This window comes from Ambystoma mexicanum, chromosome 8 (assembly GCF_040938575.1).
Source record: "Ambystoma mexicanum isolate Mex_15411 chromosome 8, UKY_AmexF1_1, whole genome shotgun sequence".
NCBI classification, from domain to species: domain Eukaryota; kingdom Metazoa; phylum Chordata; class Amphibia; order Caudata; family Ambystomatidae; genus Ambystoma; species Ambystoma mexicanum.
The window spans coordinates 17,293,883-17,315,511 of NC_090929.1; the positions used below are offsets into that span (position 1 = coordinate 17,293,883).

At 46.7% G+C, this 21,629-nt stretch overlaps 1 protein-coding gene across 4 annotated transcripts in view; it reads left to right on the top strand.

The window, feature by feature from the left end:
* GOLGA2 (golgin A2) overlaps positions 1–21,629 on the top strand; it is a 918,457-nt gene that overhangs the window by 780,903 nt on the left and 115,925 nt on the right. For all 4 annotated transcript variants that reach the window (XM_069609145.1, XM_069609147.1, XM_069609148.1 and 1 more), the window contains one exon: positions 20,340–20,496. In XM_069609145.1, the coding sequence (XP_069465246.1) occupies positions 20,340–20,496 (157 nt within the window). The remainder of the gene's footprint in view (positions 1–20,339; positions 20,497–21,629) is intronic.

Below are 21,629 nucleotides of genomic sequence, written 5' to 3' on the forward strand. Positions count from 1 at the left end.
GTGGTGGGAAGGGGCCGGGGGGTTAGGGGAAAGTTTGTTGAATGGTTATAGTTGATATTAATCCTATGCTTAAATCCATTTTAATAATTGTAAAATCAAAGGTAACAGATGGCCCTGATAAATGTTATGGGTTAAATCATTGAAATCTTGGGCCAACGCAGCACCTGAACATGATGTTTTTGAATACATAGTTTTTAAAAAAACACGACGTTACTTTTACATTACTGTAAGTCAAGGGTAGTAGACCCGGTCAGTCATGCAGTGACAGTCACTTATGGAATCACATAATCAAACAACCCTGTTACCAGTATACGTTTCTGAATAGTGGAACACAGATTCAAGAGACAGTAGAAATACCTATTATTCAGGATAACGCACAGTTATACTATACTAGGTGAGTAAGACCTTTTGGTGTAATATACAATTACAGTTGCTTTTCAGCTCAGTGGAACCCAGACTAGAGTAAGCAAAAACTCTTTACGCTAATTTAGGATTGCAACAGGCAGACCAAGGTCAGCTACACCTACAGAACACTTTTTTAAAAATGGCACACAGCTATTCTAGGCAGCTAAAACCTAATGTTGCAATGTACTATTACAGTTGCTTTTCAGGTCTGTGGAACACAAGACTAAGATAGACACAAACTTTCTAACTTATTTCAGGATGGTCCAAAGCTTTTCAAGGTAAGTAAAACCTATATACTTTTTAACTGAGCTATCAGCAACTTAAAAGTAGGTATAAACCTAAGACTGTTTTAGAATCTGTATAAAATGGACCAGGGAAAGCAAAGCCCAGTTGGTGACTTTACATGCTAATACCCTGAAAGAAATAGTAAAGTGAAGCCAACAGCAGTACTTTTGGGAAGAGGCACAACCTATTCACAGGTGAGTAAAAACAACCCTACATATACTTTTCAGAATGGCAAAACACACATTCAAGGTAAGTAAGAACTTTTGTAACTGAGTCAGTCACAGTTACCAACTAACTCTTTCACAAGTAAGTACTTTTCAAACACTTGTTAGTCTTTTCAAGACCCAATCCTTTACTTATCCAGTCCTTCCTTAGTCTATTGCATGAGTTCTTGGATTCAGTAGAGGGACCCTAGTGGTCTAGGAGCCAGTTGTAGGCAGGGTCAGATAGGGTTCAGTCGCAGAAAAAGTCAGAGTTCCTGTGGAACGCTGTTCAAACAAGTAGTTCACTTTAGAGTTAGTTAGGGTCCAGGAACGTCTGAGAAGACACCTTAGGATGATTCCAGCAGGGGCCTGTGTGTACTGGATGAGAGGACCCCCAATCACAGGAGACATCCCAAAGCTCTAGAGAAATCGCAAACGTTTAAGGTATGTAAAAAGGTAGGTAAAATACCCCAGTCAACACAGTACCTCAGCAGAAGAGTGGCTGCATGAAGACTTCAGGATCTGCAGCCAAAAACCCGGCCGTTTAATTCCTTGTCATGAAGACTGACGACAGTACACTGGAAGGCCTTCTGCAGCAAGGATCAACAGGAAAGGCTCCAGGCAAGAGTTTGTTCGCGGCTGGATACAGCTCTGTGGTTTTTTCAGGAGCCAGAAGAAGACTGAATATCGCCTATTGGATTTGTGTCGCTAATCCTTGTCCAGCACTCTGGTGAGGGGACTTCAAGGACTGGAATTGCATCTCTTGAGGTCCAGCAGGATGCCACCAAAGTTTCAGCTCGATTCAGAAGACCATGCACCGCATGATGGCTCGAGGTCCCAGGGTATTTTGGCGTTTTGCAGCGCTGCAAGTTTGCAGCACGACGTAGGATGGCTCAAAATGCAGGTATTCCTGAGTCTAATGGATCTCACCAGCTCTGGTCACTTGGAAGGAAGGGTAACAGCAGGCTCTCTGGTCACTGGAAATAGTCTCAGCCGTGTATTCTTCATCTTCCTCTTCGGATTCGGGTCCAGTGGTCGACTACGTCTTCAGCTTCCAGGATCAGACTTTTATGCAGGAACCCAGCCAATCAAACAGACATGCAACATTCAAACTTGGTGTTGGGGGGGGGGGGGGGGGGTGGCAGTCCGTTCAGGACAGCCAGCCTCCCAGTTTGAACTGGATTCTCGCCGGCAGGCTGGAACACAAAGGGCTGCAGAGTGTTGGACTCCTCCCTCACTTTGTGCCTCCACAGACACTGTAGCATGGACGGGCTTGAGTGAGGTCTCCTGCCAAAGATAGAAATCACACAAAGGAATTTCAGGGGAAAGACCAAGAAGCGTAAAAATGGCAAAAAATAGACGGGGGCCATTTTTGGTAAAATGGGGACCCATGGGTGCCTTTACAGCACAGCAGCTTTAAAAACAGCCAGCGGTAAAGGTGCACAGAATTAGTAAAAAATGTCACTGCCACCCGCCATTTAATGTAAGATTGTCCATGGAACAGAATTGTTATAGCGCTAGTGAGAAAGGGGGTACATTGTATCTCCCCAGCACTCCATATAAGGTGGGGTGTGCTGGTTTCACCAAATACAATGTAGAAGGGATAGAAATAGCCTTTCTACCTGTGGGAACTGTAGTTCTCACAAGTTAAGTCAAAGAAAGTAAAAGGAGAGCCCAAAGGGCAACCCTGTAACAATAAAAAGGTAAATGCCAAAAGGACACTATGGAGAGTCTTAAAAATGACACCCACCTTAGAGACCCCCAGCACTTCTTCTTGTCTTAGGACTTTTTAATTTTAAATCCAGAGTGAGCTGAACCTTTTTCTCCCTCTCGTGTGTTTTTCCCCGATTTGTATTTTGTGTTTGCACTGTTTTTGGAGTCTGACCATCTCCATTGGCATCTGGTTTTTGTATGGTGACACACTGCACCTTCGGTTCAGTGTCACTGAGAAGTTATGTTACCCTCACTACTGTAAATGGCTGGTGGCAGTGTTAGGTAGTATCCTGTGCAGTGCCCTTAGGGACCACTACACACAATTAAGACTACAGGTGGCAATACAAGTTTTACCTTTGGTACAAGCCTGTACTACTATGTCAGAGTGGTAGCAGTGGCGGAGCAGACAGGCTTATCTCAAGAGTATATGAGCAGTAGCAGAGATTACACAAAGGTACCACAATTACTGTGACTCGAGCAAACACTGACTCAAGGTTTCAGGTAAAAAATATAAGTACATTTATTTTTAAACCATCAGTTATAAACACAACACCTCTATTAAACTTTAAACAAAACCACACGTTAAATATACTACAACTAACCAATTTGCTTTGTGCAGTATGTCGCAAGGTAAGTACCCTGTGTTTGAATGAACCGGTGTTATGAACAAAACACGATACCGCGGATACGGTTGCGATCACTTTTTGACAGTTCGGTGTACTCAATAAATGCGTATCCCTGACATGAAATGCTACCGGGGCAAAAGCACACTTAGCACCTGAGATACCCAGAGGGAGTTGGATGCAAAAATCACAGGCAATATTTAGGTTAGGCAAACAGTATCGAGAAACACTCAGAGACAGGAGTTCAAAAGTCAAAGGGTCGGAGCCAGGTTTAAGTGACACCGGAGACCTGTGCCGAAGATCACACCGTTAGACAGTTCACGATTCGCGTAGCCCAAAAGTACTTGGATATTGTTAATATTTTGAAGCAAAAGTTATAAGAAGGGGGGAAGACGAGGACGAGCCTTGAGGATGAAGAAAAGGGATTCACCAGTTTCCTCGAGTAGAGCACAGTACCTTATTCCCACGATGCAGCTGGTGCCCTGGCAGTTGTTCCTGTTGGTTTCCCGCAGACCCACGATTCCTGGAGCTTCGTTGTGAAGGAGGATGTCTGAAGGGGGTCTGCACCACACAGGGATAAAGCCAGTAGCAGCGACAACAAAAAAGGTGTGCTCCTTAAAAACAGGAGAGGCTCAGCAGGTGGCTCTCCTGACCACTACAGCCGTGTGCAGCGATTTTGACCACGGCGGAGATCTCTGGCTGAAGAAGATGAGCTGGTTATCCCCACCAGGCTCAAGGGAAGAAAACTCCGGACTGGATCTCCTCTTAGTTGTTGAAGGGAAGATAGCTCAGGATTGCAGCAAGGCTTCACTGGGAGGGGGTAGTTGCAGCAGCCTTTGTTTTCTCCGCTTCTCTTCGGTTCATTGTAGTTCCAGAGGCAACTGACTTCTAGCCCAAGAGACCTGCCTTTTATGCGCAAAACCCCCATTCACACAGCCCGACTGTCAATCACGCAGCAGGGGGGTTGTCGAGCCAGGACAACCACCTCAGCCAATCATGGCAAAGTGCGACTTGGGTTTCCTAGGATACCCTGTGCAGGGGGTGACTACGCCCCTTCCCCACATTCAGTCTACCTAGAGACCCAGGCGCCAAGAGGAGTGCTTCTCTGCAGAAGCCCGCCAAAAGACGGTGATCAAAGAAGGCGAACCTAGTTTGCCGCGCAAAGTAAAACACAAGAAGGACTTTAACAAAAAGAAATGGCAAATAAACCCAACCGGAGCCAAAAGAAAGACAATTTGGTCAAGCGGGTTTATGTTCGAGGCTAATATAATAGCCAAGAACAGTACCACGTTTATCTAATATAATCGCGGTAGAAAAGTTAGAGTAGATACCACTGCCACCAGCCAAGTCTAAATGTTAAGAGAGAAACAATGCTCAGGGAGGTACAGACAGAAAAGGGGTACAGATTAGCCCTTTCCAGTACTCCATGTAAGATGGGGTGTACTGGGTCTGTGGTAAAAATGACTATGTAAAGTAAATGGCAACTTTACCTTTCTCTGGGGGACAGTAGTCAGCCCCAGCTAAATGGAGTCAGAGGGAAGTCTTAAAGACAACCTTGGGTTACTACACTAAAGGTGCTGTGTAACCCGTACAAGAACAGGGGCACCTGGAGTGGTGTGCTCCAGAGCCCAAGATCACACAGTGAGTAAAAACACATAGGCCAAAGCACATGTAAGAGTGGGAAAAGGATGTACACACTTACCAGGTGGAAAAATAAACTCCAGAAATCCAGCAAAGCTGCTGGGGGACTCACTAGGTGAGGGTAATTAGCCCTAGAAGGAGAATTCTCCCTAACAGGCAGTGGTTGAATTTTTACTACCATGGTGCTTTTCTACCGTAGGCTGAATCCTCAGCTGCAGGACAGCACCCGTGGGTGTCCATTTTGTCAGAATGGCCCCTGTCTTCTTTTTTTTCCATTTTTTCCATTTTCTGTTTGGGAGGTCTTTCTTGGCTTTTACTCTGCTTTGAGACAGTTTTGAGCCCTTTGTTTGTCTAACCTTTGGCGGGCTTCCACCCTGAAGTCCGCCCCTGGCCTCCAGTGTGTCTGGAAGGACAGGATGTGAGGGAGTGTCCCGAAACTCCCCTGTCCTTTGTCTCTAGGTGTGTCTGAACGAAAACAGTCCTTATTGGCTGGCTGGCTGTCCTAAAAGGACAGCCACCCTGCTGTGTGATTGACAGCCTAGGCTGTGCATGAATGGGAAAACTTGCTTTAAAGGCAGGGGTTTTGAGACTACAGACGTGCTGTGCCTCTCCATTGCTGCAGAAGCCCAATGCCAGGGGTCTAGTGTCCATAGTTGAGTGCAACGTCTGCTGCAGAACGGATCCAGCCCAAAACTCCAGGAGCCTCATAAGGACCCTCCAGAAGCAGGAAATCCTGATGCAGAGTCCCCTCACCAGAGTGCAGGGCCGAGGGAGCAAGGAAAGTCCAACTGGTGTCCATCGTTCTGCATCAGTGCTGATTGCGAAGCGCTGAAACCGCAAAGTGCTGCTGAAACAAATAAAACCCATAGATGCCGACGATCTTCCCAAGTACTGCCGCAGGAGCCCTCCAGACGTCCTCCCTCTTTTCACCACGACTGAGGCTCAGGAACCAGGGCCTGCTTGCCTGTAGGAAGAAGGAATCCTGCTGGACCCCTTTCTTCTAACCAAAGGTACTTTTTCATGCTTGTGGGTACTCACCTTCTTGCCTTGAGTCGTGCTGTCTCATTTTTAGACTTGCACCTACTTACTTTCTGAGTTGATTCCAACTCCCTCTACACATGCTTAACAACTTTTGTCCCTACAAGTGGTTTTTCTGAACTCTTAACTTTATGCAAGACTTTTACCCAAGAAGTGCATCTGAACTATAGACTTTGTCCAACTGACTTTGGCTGTCCTGGCTCCCTAAAGGCACTCTTCTGAATCCATTGACTCTGGTATTGCTTCTCCCCCATAGGTTGTATCTTGTTAAGCACTGCTACTGCTGGGAATGGTTTACCTGGACTTCATTGGAGGGTTCAGTTGTCCTCATATTTTCTGAGAAACTGTTCTAACGTTTTTACTTCCCTTAATCCTTCCTTTCTGCAACTCAGAATGTAGAAAGTATATTGGTGTGATATATAAATGCAAATACTAGCCTTGTGATTAAAGTCACCTCGGGGTGGAGGAGAAATGTATTGAGCATATCCAAAGATTATTCACTGGCTTTATTGATTCTGAAAAGTAATTTCAAAGTTTATTTGTATTGTTACAATCCTTTCCCTTTTTTAAAGAATGCTCATTTAAAACTGATGTTAAATAACTATTTATAACTGAAATCTTGTGTGTAAGTGTTACTTGGCTACTTGTATTTATTAATGTCCTTTGTACAGCTCTGCAGCTCACAGTTACCCCTCTTGAGATAGGCCTGGCTGCTCAGTCACACTACCAACGTGTGTAGTACAGACCTATACCAAAAGGTGGGTTAGCAAATAGCAAGCAGATAAGTCTTGTGTAGTCTCCCACAGTGAGACTGCACCAATTCTTACCTAACAGTTCCCACTCACTGAGGTATAGGGAAAAATAATCTCCCACTCCAGCAAAAAGTTCTGCGGTTCTCACAAGTGAGGTAGATTTAGCCCTAAAGTTAAAATCTTACCCAACAATCGCGAACATTCGGAATCATTTCAAGTTACTTCTTTCCATCCCCACTTCTCTTCACACGGGGCACGGCGGTTCCAGTGTCAATGAGGAGTGTTAGGGAGAATTCTCTGTAAGGCTAATTTCCCAAACCTAGTGAGTCCCCCAGCAGCTTTGCTGGATTTTTGGGGTTTATTTTGTTCTCTCCTGCTAAGAGTGAGATTCTTTTGCTCCCACTCTTAGACATGATTTGAGGTGTTCCTTAAACTTTCCATGTGTTTTATGGGCTATGGGGTCTTTTACTCCCTAGGGTCTCATGTGTTTTTTTTTGTGATGTGGGTTACACAGCACCCTCCGTGCCATAACCCAGGGGTGTCGTAGCGACCCCCCAACATAGACTCCATACCCTGGGACTGACTACTGTCTCCCAGGGCATGTAAAGTCACCATTGGCTTTACTAGTCCCAAATTATGAACAGAAACAAGTACAAACCATCATATTTTGGACGTACAGGTCGGGGCAGTTCGATTGCCCCGGGGTCTGTTGTTCGAGGGGGCACGTCTCCGTCCCCCCTGATCGAGTTTTGGCTGGTGGCAGTGGATACTACTTTTTATATTCGACCGCGAATATATCTCTATGGGATTTTCCCATTGTTAGGGGCTACCAACTTTAATTATTTAATTCTTATAGCCGGCCGGCTCACCACTTAGCATATTTGATTGACAGCTAGGCTGAGTGAAAGGGGGGTGTGCTGCATAAAAGCAGGGCTTTGGGGACTGGAACTTCAGAAGTCGCCACAGGACCTAAGAATCCGAGCAGGGAGAAGCTGAGCCGACCTGCAACAGCGACACCACCGTTGGAGCCCTGCTGAACCGTCTTACCACTTTTCCCGGCGACAGAGGAGATCTCCACTCCGGAGAGTCTTCTTCCTTTGACTGGTGGGGATAACCAGTTTTGCCTTTTTTTCACCTTCCTGGAGCATCTCGTGGCCGCCTTGCCCGTGCCAAGCACCCGGCAGCCGGAATACCACGGTTTACCACTACCGTGAAGAGAAGGGTAGTGCCTTTTAACCGGAGAACTTTGCGGCTGGTTTCTTCCCTGGCAGTGCAACGACCTTCATCTTTCCTCCATGGCGAGACCTCTTCTTCCTCTGGACGAAACACCGACTTGCACCTGCTGCCAGGAACAACTGCCCCCGCTGGAGCTCCCTTCACACTTAAAGGTACTGTGTCCCGCCTGGCTTCCCTTGCGACCGATCGTTCGGGGTGACAGTAAAGCCTCGACTTTCTAACCTGGGCTGGCCTGGGGCAACCTAGCTAACGTTTCCTGACTTTAATTTCATCCTTTTTGTGCAAACTATCTACAAAGACTCTTTGGGCATAACCCCCTGGTGAACTTGGACCCCTTCTGCTTGCTCTCTCCAAGAGTGGGCCTTGCAATTGACTTCCTTGCTCTCCAGTAGAACTCTGCCTATCCTGCCTTACTGTGGTTCTTTGAAAAAGTATTGAAACTTGTGTGCTTCTTTAACTCTGCCTTTTTCCCTCCCTTTCTTTACAACTTATTTTGCGCCGAAGGATCTCCTCCGCTCTTCCTCTCCGTCGAAAATAGTTCGGCGGAGAAACAGCTTCACAGCTAACGTCGAGGGGGAGGGATCGTTACCAGTATATTAAGTTATGACAAAAGGACCGAGGTCCGTGGTAAGTATAGCAATGTCTCTCTAGGAGCTCCGCGAAAGGCGACCAGAAACTGGGCGGTACCTATTGTGTATACTCTGCATACTGCCTAACTCTTCTTGAGGGAAGTCTGACTGCTCTGCCACAGCTACCAAGTGACTCTGTGTAGTACAGACTGCTACCAAGTGGGTTTACTGCCAAACACCTGTAGTCTGAAATCTCTTGCAGTGGTCCCTAAGGGAACTGCACAGGTTTCTGCCTAACAAGCAGTTAATTACTGGGTCAACGTTTCAGTTTCTGAAGAGCCAAAAGCTGTAGGACGAATGCCTCCTCACAAGCTAAAACTGAAAGTAGGTGGGGAGACCAACAGGGTGCGCAGACGTGATGGCCGCCTGAGAATACAGCTGATCATCCTTCTTGATGGAAGCAACATAAGAATTTGACCAAACGTTTTTTGAAAATTAAGTATTGGTGCATGCTTCGGCAAAGTACAGAGCAGAATTGAAGCTGATTCCACAGAAAACAGGGCCTTGTGATGAATCACCCAGAAGTGATACAGCGGTTTCAAGATGGTGGGTGCTGAGCTCGGGCTGCAGTGACCAGGAGGAGACACACCCCCTGCACCCGCTTTGGACTCGACATAAAGAAGTAAGCAGATTCCGGCACCCATACAAGGCGCACAGTCCTTTTTGATTGCTTCATCACCGCGGGTAAGAAGACTGAGGGGTACAAAGCAGGCGCACAGTGCTCGGTGGGCTGAAGGCACTGATATCTCTCCCTCTCGTCCAACCGGAGCTGTATACTAAGCTGCGCACCCCCACCCCTGAATACACATGTAGCACCTCTGAAACATGCCGCACACACACTGTCATAGAGCAAGCGTGATTTACCTGTTACACTAGCCCATAATATCACTACCGCGCACAAATGTACTCCAGTAACTCCCACTCCAGACCATCAGGAGCTCAAGGGAACACACACAGGCCTGTCTTGGAGGATGAGGTAATATGAATAGCAGCAAACTCGGCCACAAAGCGCCCACAGTGTGAGAGCCCACCCTGATCAAAATCAGCACAGCCCTGTAAAGCGTGAGCATTGCCCTCTGATCCTGCAACACAGTGAACTTTTTTTCTACACCAAATTCTACATAAGAGCCTGACCCAGCTGTAATCTAGAAGTTCCTCTGTAGGTGTCCACAAAGGAGGTGCAGTGAAAAGGAGACCCTTTAGATTCAGCATCGCGAGTGTGTCTGCCTGGAAAGCTGGACCAGCTTCCACCCCTCCCCTGACTCTTCAACACACACTCTCTTGCCTCCTCCATCAGGGCCCCTGAAGAGGTGGGGAAAGCATGGCAAGTACCACACACAGCGCAGAGACAGTGCTGGGACATGCTTAGGGAATTCCCACATCAAAGGCAGCTCGAGGGGCAGAACTCTGGAGCACATTGAAGTGTGGGAAGCGTCCTAAGGCGACACATTGGCTCCTACTCCAAGCGCTTGCATTCCATTATACAGTTCTCCCTTCCGGGAAAGGGTGTCCTTGGGAGCCACACAGTCCGCGCCCAGAGTAAACAGGGTGTCTGTATAGGCACAGAAAATAAAATAAAAATAAAACGAGATAAAGGCGCTGATCTGTTAGGAAGCCCATCATGTAGGACACCGCCAGCAAAGGTCTGAGTGGCCCCCCTCCGGATACATTACAGAAAGGAGTAAGACAGCGTGCCCCCATTAATCGAAAACACAGCAATTCCTGACCTGGGATCGATCGACCTCACAGGGAGACTGAGACGCTCGCTGATCGCCCCCTCCTCTCGGAGAGCTGGACCTGTGTACTCTTTCTAAGCTACAATCGTTCCACCACACTCCAAGAAACATGGGGCAGGACGAGGTCCAGAGCTCTTCAGAAATCCCTGAAAATGACAAACAGTGCTACCAAATCTGATATCCGCCTTTTACTTGGCGAGATCCACTCAATTAAATCTAGCCTCACGGAAACAGTCTCAGATTTACAAGCATGGATGGTTAAGGTTGAAGACCGGATTGAGGCTGTAGAATTGTGAAGCTAGATTTCTAGACCTGGAGCAGAGAGAGCGAGACCTAGAGATGAAGCTAGATGACTTAGAAAAACGTGAACAGAGGACACACATTCGCATCATGGGCCTCGGCAAAAAGCAAGGTGAAACCCCAGTCGGCTTGGAGAACAGAGTCAAGGCTCTAGTGGTATCTCTGTTCGACCCTGCTACCCCCCTCTCTTGTAATGGAATTTAACATATTCCATAGGCCTGGAGGCCCTCCAAATGGCCCATAGTCTGTCCTCGTAAAATGTCACTACTACAGACAAAGGCAAGAAATCCTACGGAGAGCAACGGAAAGGAAACTCTTCCAGGATCTCTCTGCCGCCACATTGATCAGGCGAAGAGGTTGTGACCCCCGACTGCCTGGCTGTAGGAACATGAGATTCGCTATTGATTGGGGTTCCCCTTTTCCCTGGGCTTTGAGCATGAAGGAGAGAGTTATAGAGTGACTTCAGAGGAGGAAGCCCGAGGAGTCTTGGAAAATCTGCAAGCGGGCACAACAGACCCTGACGGGGATAAATCCAGGAGACCCACAGGATCGCTGCATAAAACCTTACCAACGTCCCACAGAAGGGGTCGTGCCCCGGGAACAAGGCAATATATGCGGTACAATACGCCCTGAGAAAAGCTGTTTCTCTACTCCAACCTTACGTCAAGTGTTTCAGAACAGGTTGGAGAGCGTCCTAATGGGGAAAAGCAATCTCGCCCCAAAACATGGGTTTAGAAAGCCACCTGCACTGTGATTGATGGAAAATTGGTGGAGTTCTTTCGAAAAGCTACAAGAGATTGAATGCTTTAACTATATAGTTATATTGAAAGATGATTTTGCTGTTGAATCTTTGGTTTTTGTTGCAGTTTTAGGAAAAACGCCTGGAGAGGGGTCCTTGTAGAGTGGCCCTTTTTTGTTTGAGGGCGTCACATTTGTACGAAAATGCAGAGGTCGCCATCTTTCAGGGGCAAGAGGGGAAGGAGGAGGGGAAATTCACTCATCAAAGGGGAACAGGACTACGCTTCCACGTTTTTGCAGTTCCACAGTCTCATAATTCTCTTATTCAGCAACACTCCAAGCATAGATTAACCAGCTACTTTGTGATTACTTGTCTCAGCGGGGTTCCTGAGCAGCAATGCCCATTACAATATGACGCCACCTGATGGAATAACTTTTGGGACCCTTAATGTCAAGGGCCTCAATTCACCACAAAAATGCTCCATGTTAGGCCGCCAATTCAAACTCTCAAAACTAGATGTCCTATTCGTACAAGAAACAAAATATGCCCAGGTGTGGGGAATACAGAATAGCGAGCAGAGAAATTGGGGGTATGATATAGGTCACAGGAGTTAGTAAGAAGGGCGGAGTGTGTATTTTGTACAGGAAGTCGATAGGTTTCCAGATAGAACACATCCACTGAGAAAGCGAGGGGAGATACATAGCCCTGATGGGAAAATTAAGGTCACGCACAATCACGCTCTGCTCTGCGTACGCCCATAACCAGAATCAATCTCAATTAATTGTATCCCAGTTCGATTTCCAGGAGGGCTGGCGAGAAGGCACGTTGGTGTGTGGGGGGGATTTTAATGTAGCAGACCCCAAGTGCGACTGGGATTCTATGAGACGGAACTCTCGCCCTTCAAACAGTCTCCAAGAGGGGAGATTCTCGAGCCAATTGAGAGTACATCACCTAATAGACACCTGGTGTACAGCACATCCGATGGATAGGGCTTTCACCTTTTACTCTTCCCACTCACCTCACATATTCGCGAATAGCTTTGTTGGTGGGGGAAGAAAATGAGAGCTCATTATTTAGCACAACCATAGAGATAGTGGCCTGGTCAGACCACAAGTTATGTACGTTGTATTTAGACCTCGGTCCTCCCCATAATAATAATAATAAATAATAATTTAGCATTTATATAGCGCTACGAACCCTCAGGTATCTGAGCGCTGCTTATTATCACCTACGGGGTGTGGTGCTCATTTATCGAGCTCAGAAGTTTGAAAGGCTGCGTTTGGCCCTGCCGGGATTCGAACCTGCGTCAGCAGATCTGCACAGATGTCAAAGCGAGCGCTCTACTCCCTGTGCTATCGGGCCAGTAGCACAGAACGGAGATAGATTGTTAGGCAAGATTGTATGCAGTACCCTTTGGGTGCACTACAATAACCCTGATCTCCTGGTAATAGGGACCCAACCTTTGGTATAAGTCTGAACTACACAGGTTTGTAGCGTGTCTGAGCAGCCAGGCTTATCTCAAGATGGGTCAATGTGAGCAGTAATGCTGTGAGAGTTTCACAGTAACAGTTATTCAAATAAACCCTTACACTCAAGGTTTCTTGATAAAACTATTAATTTATTTCAGTCTGTTATATAAGCCTTCTTCAGAAGGGAGCAATATATGTAACATGTATAATACACTTCAAAACACACTCGGTTTCTCTAAATCAGAGGATATCCATTGGGGATGGCACACACACTTCCTACACCCTCAGGTGACTTAAATAGCTAGGACACTCTGGACATTGATTTACCACTGGTACATTTAGAACAATACTGAGTTTGGTGTAAAAGTTAGAAGAGTGGAATAAAACAAAGGTTAACAAATAATTCACAAACTGGTAAGTACTTTTGGAACCTTCCAATGCAGAGTAAATTAACCCTTTCCTGGAGGAAAGGCCAAAGCTCAAAATCAGAGGTAAGAAGAGTCTCTCAGGGAGCCAGGACAGCCAATGTTAATTGCACAATGTCTAGAGGAGCTGAAGATCTTCTTTGCAGGTAAGTAAAAAGTCTTGCACAATGTTTTTATGATATAATATGATTCATTTCTAACGCACTTAATATCCAGAGGTTTCTAAGCGCGGACACAGGGATCAAATCTGTGTTGCTGCGTGTCGTCTTGCTTCCAAGGCGAGCACACTGCCCCTGAGCTATCCTCCTGAGATGAAAGGTTAGAAAAGTTTGTAGAAAATAGAACACTTGAAGGGCCACAAGCTGGGAGGCTTGTGAGGGGCAAAGCTATAGGAACTCTGCAAGGCAACCAAGATGGATCTTAACTGAGAGCAAGTAAGGCTACACAACAAGAGATGAGTTCTCTTAGACTTTACAGTACCTCTGGTTAGAATAAATGGTTACAGCTGGCTTCTGTTCCTGTACAGCTCTGCAGATCCTGTTGTTACCGAGCCTCAGTCGTGGGGACAAGAGGGAGAACGTCTGGGGACTCCTGCTCTGCAATGGGAAGGTCCGCGGCAGCAATGGGCAAACTTCGATTCAGCAGTCCTTTGGTGTTTCAGCTCCTCGCGTCTGACAGCAAATAGCAACACTGCAGTTCTCGGATACCACCCTGGACTTTCCTCGCATCTGGGGTCCAGCACTCGGTTGAGGTGGCTCAGGCTTGGTCAGTCCTGCTTTAGGGAAGTCCAGAGGATCTTCCTGGCGCTTGTGTCCGACTTAAAAGCAACGTGCACAATCTGGTGTTCCTCTCCCTAGCACTTCGGTTCTAGCAACAGTGGAAGTACAGCCAGCTGTGAGAGGATGTCCAGACGGGCTGTTAAGGAAAGGGTCTCATGGGCGCTGGGTACCTGAACTTCCAGTGGATGGTCGTGGTGAAGTAGCCAGGCTGTCCGACTGATGGTTGCAGAATGTGTGACGCGAGGAACCAGCGCAACACCCACCCTGAATTCAAAAAGGGTCAGTGGTGAACCAGCTCTCAACGCCACAGATGCGCACTTCCCTGATTTGTGCGACGTCGGGACAGTGCAAGCACTGACAGGGAAGGCGGGTCTTGACTGGAAGAAAAGTCCACAGCTGATTCCACTGCTAGGCTCCAGAAGTAGCGGGTGTCCGAAGATGGTGCAGTGGAAGGTTTAGTAGACTCAGACCTCCAGGGAAGGCTAGGCACTGAACCAACAGGCAAGAAGCAGGAGGCAAGGCACTGAACCAACAGGCAAGAAGCAGGAGGCAAGGCACTGAACCAACAGGCAAGAGGCAGGAGGGACTAGGATCCCTGGGGCAGAACAAGGGAAAACGCTGGCAGGTAGGAAGGGAGCAGAAAGGAAATGAGGCCCAGGGATCCTACTGGCTAGAAAGGAAATGAGGCAAGAACACCCAGAAGCTGACAAGGAAAGGAAACTACAGCAGGGAAGGACAAGAACAAAGAACTGGGAATACTGACAAGGTGCCACTCAAGAGTAACACAAGCGAGAACGCGATCAGGAAACAAACCGCGTTGAGACGCGGTTTGTTCAAGCAAACTGGCCCTTTATATAGGGCCGGCAGCATCCGGGAGGCTTGAAGCGCAGTCCGTGATGTCCCCGGGTGCTGACGCGCCCAAGACGAGGCTTGGGAAGCAAGCTTGCAACTTCCCGAGCGCTCTGTGGACGGCGCATGCGCGGAGAGCGAAACACGGCCCTCCGCGTCTGCGCAAACCACGCGTACGGGAAATTCCGGAGGCGGCTTGAGCCGCAGATGACCAAGGTTCCCCCAACTTGTATCGGGGATAGATGCGCCAGGACGGGAATCGCCGGGACCTGTAGATGCGCCCTGCACCCCCGGTAAGTGGCATAACACGGGCGTACTTTGGAGTTGATTGGTCCCACCAACTCAAGGAGAGAAGTCGTTGTTGCAGGGCTTCTCTGGTCGAGGCAAATTCGGAGCTTCAGCCCAGCAGCAGGGCTTCACCGGGCAAACCAACAGTCCAGGAGTTGCAGCAGGCGTCTGTTCCAAGTTGTTCTTCGGATTCCTTCATCCCGTGGTCGTCTCTGCCTTCCAAGCCAAAAAGCCTTACCTTTTTATGCAGGTTTCCCCCATTAATTGCAGCCTAACTGTCACTCACACAGCAGGGTGGCTGTCCTTGCCGGACAGCCAGCAGGCCAATCACCTTTTGGTGCTTTCCGCATCCCCCTCTCTTCCTGCCCCTGCTAGACATACTAGAGCCAGAGGCGGGCTTCACTCATGAATCCTGCCAAAGACAAAACAAACAAAGAGACCAAACATGGTTTAGCGCGCAGAGTAAATCTCAAGAAGGACCTTTCCAACAAGAAATGGCGAAAAAAGAAGACACTCTCTGGAAGCAATAAGAGATTACCTCAACACGAATGGCACTGGGGGACCTACCACTGAACACAGTGTGGTAGGCGAGGAAGGCCACAATCCGGGGGATCCTGATAGCAGAAGGGGCGTACAAAAATAAAATCAGCCTGAAGAGGGACGAAGAGCTGAAACTTGACATCACGCAATGGGAACGGGAACTCCGTGCGTGACCCATAGAAGCGGACGCCATCTTAGGTCAGATCGGGATACTCCATAAGGAATCCAGTTATATTTGGCAGGGCAAAGCTCGAACTTAAAACTAAAATGTAATGAGAGGGGCGATAAAGCCCACACCATGTTGGCAAACCGTCTATGCATACAAAGGGCAGACAGGGCGATACTTGGGGGTAAGTTATGAAAACCTTGGCCAACCTATTTGATGCAAATTATAAGCCCCTGTGGAATACCATCAGAGCTGACCTAGAAATATGGTCCAAACTATCGCTCTCCTGGGCCATGAGGTATACCTCAATTAAAATAAACATTCTCCCTAGATTCCTATTTCTCTTCCGGTACCTCCCGGTAGTGGTTCCAGAGGCATTTATTTATTTATTTTTTTATTTTATTTTTGTTCAGAGAGAGTTACATAAAAACTAAACTGGCTGGCAGTCGGCGTATCACATCAAAGTACAACAACATTAGCGGACATTTACATTATAGGTTATACATTTTCATATTGTTTGTCAGTACTTAGGAGGGTATTGACATATTATCGTCTTCATCGGGTATCATATTAGATAGATAAAATCTGAACACTGCCCATATGTCCTTGGGGCGGCATCTTGATGGCAATGTTATAATAAATTGTTCCTCAAACTCATTTACCATTGATAGGTCTTTCAGAAAGTCCAGCCGCCTGGGAGGTTCTACGGATTTCCAGCATTTTAGTATATTTTGTTTCGCAACCACACATGCCAAATTGAACAATTGTCTAGTGGTAACTGCAGCCTTACCGATATCCCCAAATAGGTATTTCCGTGGGGAAGGTGTAGCAGGTATTGCCGTAATGTCTTCTAGAATCTCCGCCACTTCCCCCCCCCAGAATCTAGTTACGGGTGGGCAAGCCCAATACATATGGTAAGAGTCTGTATTAGGGGCATCGCATTTGGGGCATTTTCCTGTGTGGTTTTGTACCAACTTAACTAGCTAGTGTATAGTGTAGTTGGTTTAGAACTTTAAACTGAATAAGACTCAGCCCTGAGTTCATGGAAACGTGTTTGGTCAATTGGTAGTATCTCAACCATGTGGCCTTGCATAGCTCCATACCCAAGTCCCATTCCCAGGCTTCTTTAATATTATTGCATGGCTTGTAGTGTGTTTGAACAAGGTTATATAACGCGGACAGACTTTTCCTGTGTCCTCCTGGTTCCGTCATGGCTGCAATACATTCATGTGTGGACGGTTCTTCTGGGAATGAGGGCCATTTAGCGGCAAAGGCAGATTTCATCCTATGAAATTGGAATCGCTTGAGGTGACCTCCACCCACCGCCCTAATAAAATCGTCTAGTTCACAGAACTTCCCTTCTGGGAACATGTCCCGCATTCTAAACTGCTTCTGTGGATCCCACGTCCCCTGGAGTGCTTTATCGAATGTGGGGCTTATACCCGGGAAGTTCCACAGTGGTACCTCTGGATCATATGGGGTTGTGAGGGCAATTCTCTTATATATCATAAACCATGCTCGTGTGGTGGTGCTCACGGGGTCATATTCGCATGTGTCTTTCTGACTGGGGTCCAATATTATTCCCGAGGCATTTCTAACAGATGTCGAAGAGATTATTATTGGCCTATCTGTGGGCTGACTCCAAGCCCAGAGTTCCATATGTAGCGCTGATTTTACCAAAGGACGGTGGTGCATGGGGTTCCCTGATCTCTTTGAGTACTATAGGGCCTCTCAGTTCCATGTCCTCTCTGATCACCTGTGGGAAAGTTCGGAGAAGCAGAGGGTTGCACTAGAACATTCTCTTCGCACCCGTCAACCTGGGGGAATGGCTATGGGTCCCAAGAGGCACCATGCCTCAAAATATCCGTGAACACCCAGTTTTAGCGGTATTGTGGTCATTATGGTGCCGCACCCATCTCATGAAGGGTGTCACATTGTGGCAGTCACCCCTATGTTGCATATGTGCCCCTCCCATACGAGATCATTTCAGTGAGGTACTCCGCTTCCAGCCCTTATAAGAAGAGGGACTAGTTAGATCTGGACAGATGTTGAGAGAGGGGGGGCCTTCATTTCTAAAGAAGAGTTAGTGGAAGCACTACACGGCATCACGGTAGCTCCCTTACTCTACCTACAACTGAGAAGTATCTTGCGGGATCCACGCTGGGGAGACTCCCTCTGGCGCCCCCTCACAGCATTCAAACATGTTCTGAGGGAACGCCGACTCTCAAAGGGTTTGATCGCCCAACTACAGTGCGCTACTCACTAGGGGGTCACCTGGCGCGTTCCACATCTGAGACCAAATGGAATGTAGAATTAGAATTGCGTAATCAGCCGGACACATGAAGGGTAATACATAAAGCAGCATGGGGCTCATCGATATCCATGCAATACAAACTGCATAACGGAAGGCTACTACACCCCACAAAGGTTGTCTAAAATGTTTCAAGGGACACCCCCGTTCTGTTGGAGGGAATGTGGTGATATATGTGATTGCTGGCATCAGTGGTGGGGGTGTGCAAAGGTCAAGACATATTCGAAGGAGGTTTTGAAGTGTATTCAAGCAATAGATGGCATTAACAGATCACTCTACCCCATTATTAGTTTTGTTTGGCATTGAACTTGATGGTGAAGGCTCATATGTACCCCTTTCGCACATGACATGAAATCTATTACTGTCGGCGAGAGTGTGCTTAATGATCAAATGTGAATGTAGCACTTTGCCGACAAAAAGGGAATGGATTATGAAAGCTTACTCCATCTGTCAGATGGAAAGTCTCACCTCCTCTCTATTAGAATCGCATTCTCACATAGACCTGGTTTGGCTCCCTTTCATGGACCACTGCGCAGCATTTTGGGAAACACTGAAAGGAGCAGACCTGTGCTAAACAATGCAAAGCCCTGAGCCGACCGTCGAAGGCCCTGATTGCTCTTACAGCTACTCCCTGCTGCAACATTAAATACAGTTGAACAGTATCCGTATAACACGGACGAGGCTTGTATGCAAAAGTGGACTCGTCGTATGAACAGAACAAATCAGTGGAACATTTCGGGTTCTTTCAAGCATTCTTTCGATGCGTACAGGGGGGGCATACGGGGGTGGGGGAGTAAAATAAAAAACATGGTTTTACTGTTGTCAACGCCTCCTATTTGGAAAATATTGTAACTATCCCTCTGGAGTTAACATCTGTATAGTGTTGCTATTACGTCTGTTGTAAAATCAATAAAATGGCGTTTTTAAAAGAAACGGAATGTAGGTGCTGTAATTACGTTACTACGCAATTTTATGCCATCACGGGAACTCTGCAATGGAGCAAGGTTGACAATTATGCATCTACAAAGACACATCGTAGAGGCCCTTGTGATTGATGGAACTTGGATTCTGTTCTATACTGCACATACCTCTCATTCCATCTGATATAAATATGCCTTTCAAATTCAAAAGAAGACAGTTTCCTATATGTTCAGCCTTTTCAATGACGATTAATAAATCAAAGGGACCTGTGCCCCCTTCCTGGAATCGATCAGTGGTAATTCCGATATTTAATAAGGGGGACAGAAGTGACTTTCTGAATTACTGACTGATATTGACCTTTAAGATATGCTAGAAAGGCGTATGTCACGCCAGGAAGGGCAAGTTCATTAAATATTCTTAAGGACTTGGGGAGGAATATGGTGTGAGACCAATGTGATGTAGTCTATGAATTTGATCAAATTAATTTATCGTTTTTTTTTATAAAATCAACTAGACATCGGATTTAACACAAGACATTTTTGCTCAGTTCTCTAAAAGTGAAAGCTAATGTATGGGACTGGTTGGCTAATTATGTTGATGTACTAATTATGATTATGTAAGAAGTAAAACATCATGAGGGAATTACAGTGCCTACACAATCAGCAGAATGACTCTCCAACCTTCTCTGTTAAAATGCCCCTCTCCTAAACACTGCCGGTTTTGATGCTTATAAGAATGAACCAGTTGCCAACTTTACCTGTTATGGGAGCGAGAATGAATTTAGCATAGGATTAAAGATTTTGTAGATTGTGTAAAGGGAAGTTTTTTTCTCGACACCCTGCAACATCTATTATTGCAATGTTTAGCGATTGAGAATCTACATGAGATATACTTAGATACATTTTTGCACTGGAATGGTTTTATAAAGACAGATGAATTCTAGAGAAGACGTTTGATAAGTAATCAAACGCCCCTTTCCCTGGCAACAGGAGGTTTATGGTTAAGAGTGGGAAGATCTAAAGAATTATGCCAAATGTGAAGAGAATATGTAAATTATTCTTTAGCTGTTTCCATTAGTCTGACTAAATAATGTTATTTGTGAAATGTGTACTTTAAAGGAGGGCTGTGAATTTAATAATGAATTGAAATTGTTCTTTGAGAATTATTTTATTGTTCTATTGCATGTGTGTAAGGTTGCTGAGTCAACTAAACCACGCTGATTATTTCCAGGCTGCATTGATTGCTTCCCTTGGCGCTTCATATTTAGGTTCTCTTTGCACTTCATATTTAGGTTAATTTCTTGACGTTGGCCATGAAGAAAGTGGAAGAAGAGCGGGAAGAAATGAGGCGTCATCTGGTAGAGCAAAGGCAGAAGTGTCGTGGGCTTCAACAGCAAGTCACAGCCCTTAGGCAAGAGCCAAGACAGCACCCTTCACACCATGAAACAGGTGTGAATGCACCTCAGAGTGTGTATGATGTCTCTTGAATGTGGCTGCAATTCTCGCCCAGTCTTGTGTCTCTATTAATTGGATTGCTTGAATGTATGGAGTGTTCTGTTGTGCATCAGTCAGAATCCAGTCTTACCTAGTGGTCTCTGAACTCTTGCTCCTTCTATATCATATGTACAGACTACAGGGCTGGTGCACTTAGTTTCCGCAGGTTCTCTCCTTACTGTTTATATCAATCTTAACCTCTGCTTTGTCTTGTGAAAGAGTTGTCGTACCTTGTACATGTCATGATTTATCTAAATACACTTTGTGTTTGTCCTGACATAATCTCGTCAGTGCAATGTATTTCTTTTTTTACATATATATATATTTCTGAGGCTTGTGGAATCTGCTTAGATCACATGCTGTGCATAGGCCGACATCTAGTGGAAGCTGCGGAGTATTAGTTTGTTTTTCGAAACTCGAAAATGGGCATCGACACAGGGCGTGCCAGTAATACTATCCCTAGTGTGACGTCCACTGTACCCAAGATCCCTCACGCGTCTAGGATCCTCAGATTTTTTTCCGCCATACTGGTCGGAAGCATTTTGCGGAGTCCCCTGGCCTTAGCAATACTTTTGCTAAAAATGTAAAATAATAATCTATTGACATCCTTTCCCACCCCAACTTCGACACTCGACGCCGGCTGCTGCATGACAGATTTGGGCCTCGGAAGGCCGCTGGCCTCGGCCCGGGCCTTGGAAGGCCTCTGGCCTCGGCCCTGCAAGTAGGGAGAGTGAGGGGTGGTACATACTCTACACTCTTGGTATATAGGTACACCTTATACATGTCTTACACTTAACAGCCCGCTGCCTCAAGGTGCGTATGGAGGGTACCCCTTTTCAATTCTGCCCCAAGTGCAATCGCAAATACCCTTGGGTCGACAGGCACGCCACGTGCAATCTCTGCTTGCCGAGAGACCACCCCGAAGCGAACTGCAGAGCGTGTAGTAGGTTTAAACCTAAGACACTTAAGGACTGTTCGACGAAGCGTTGGGCCCACCACGCCAGGCAGGCGGCCATGGCAGCGGAGGGCGCCTTCAGCGACGGCAGCGACGCTGTACTTTCGGACGGCGAGGGCATTACGGCGTCGAA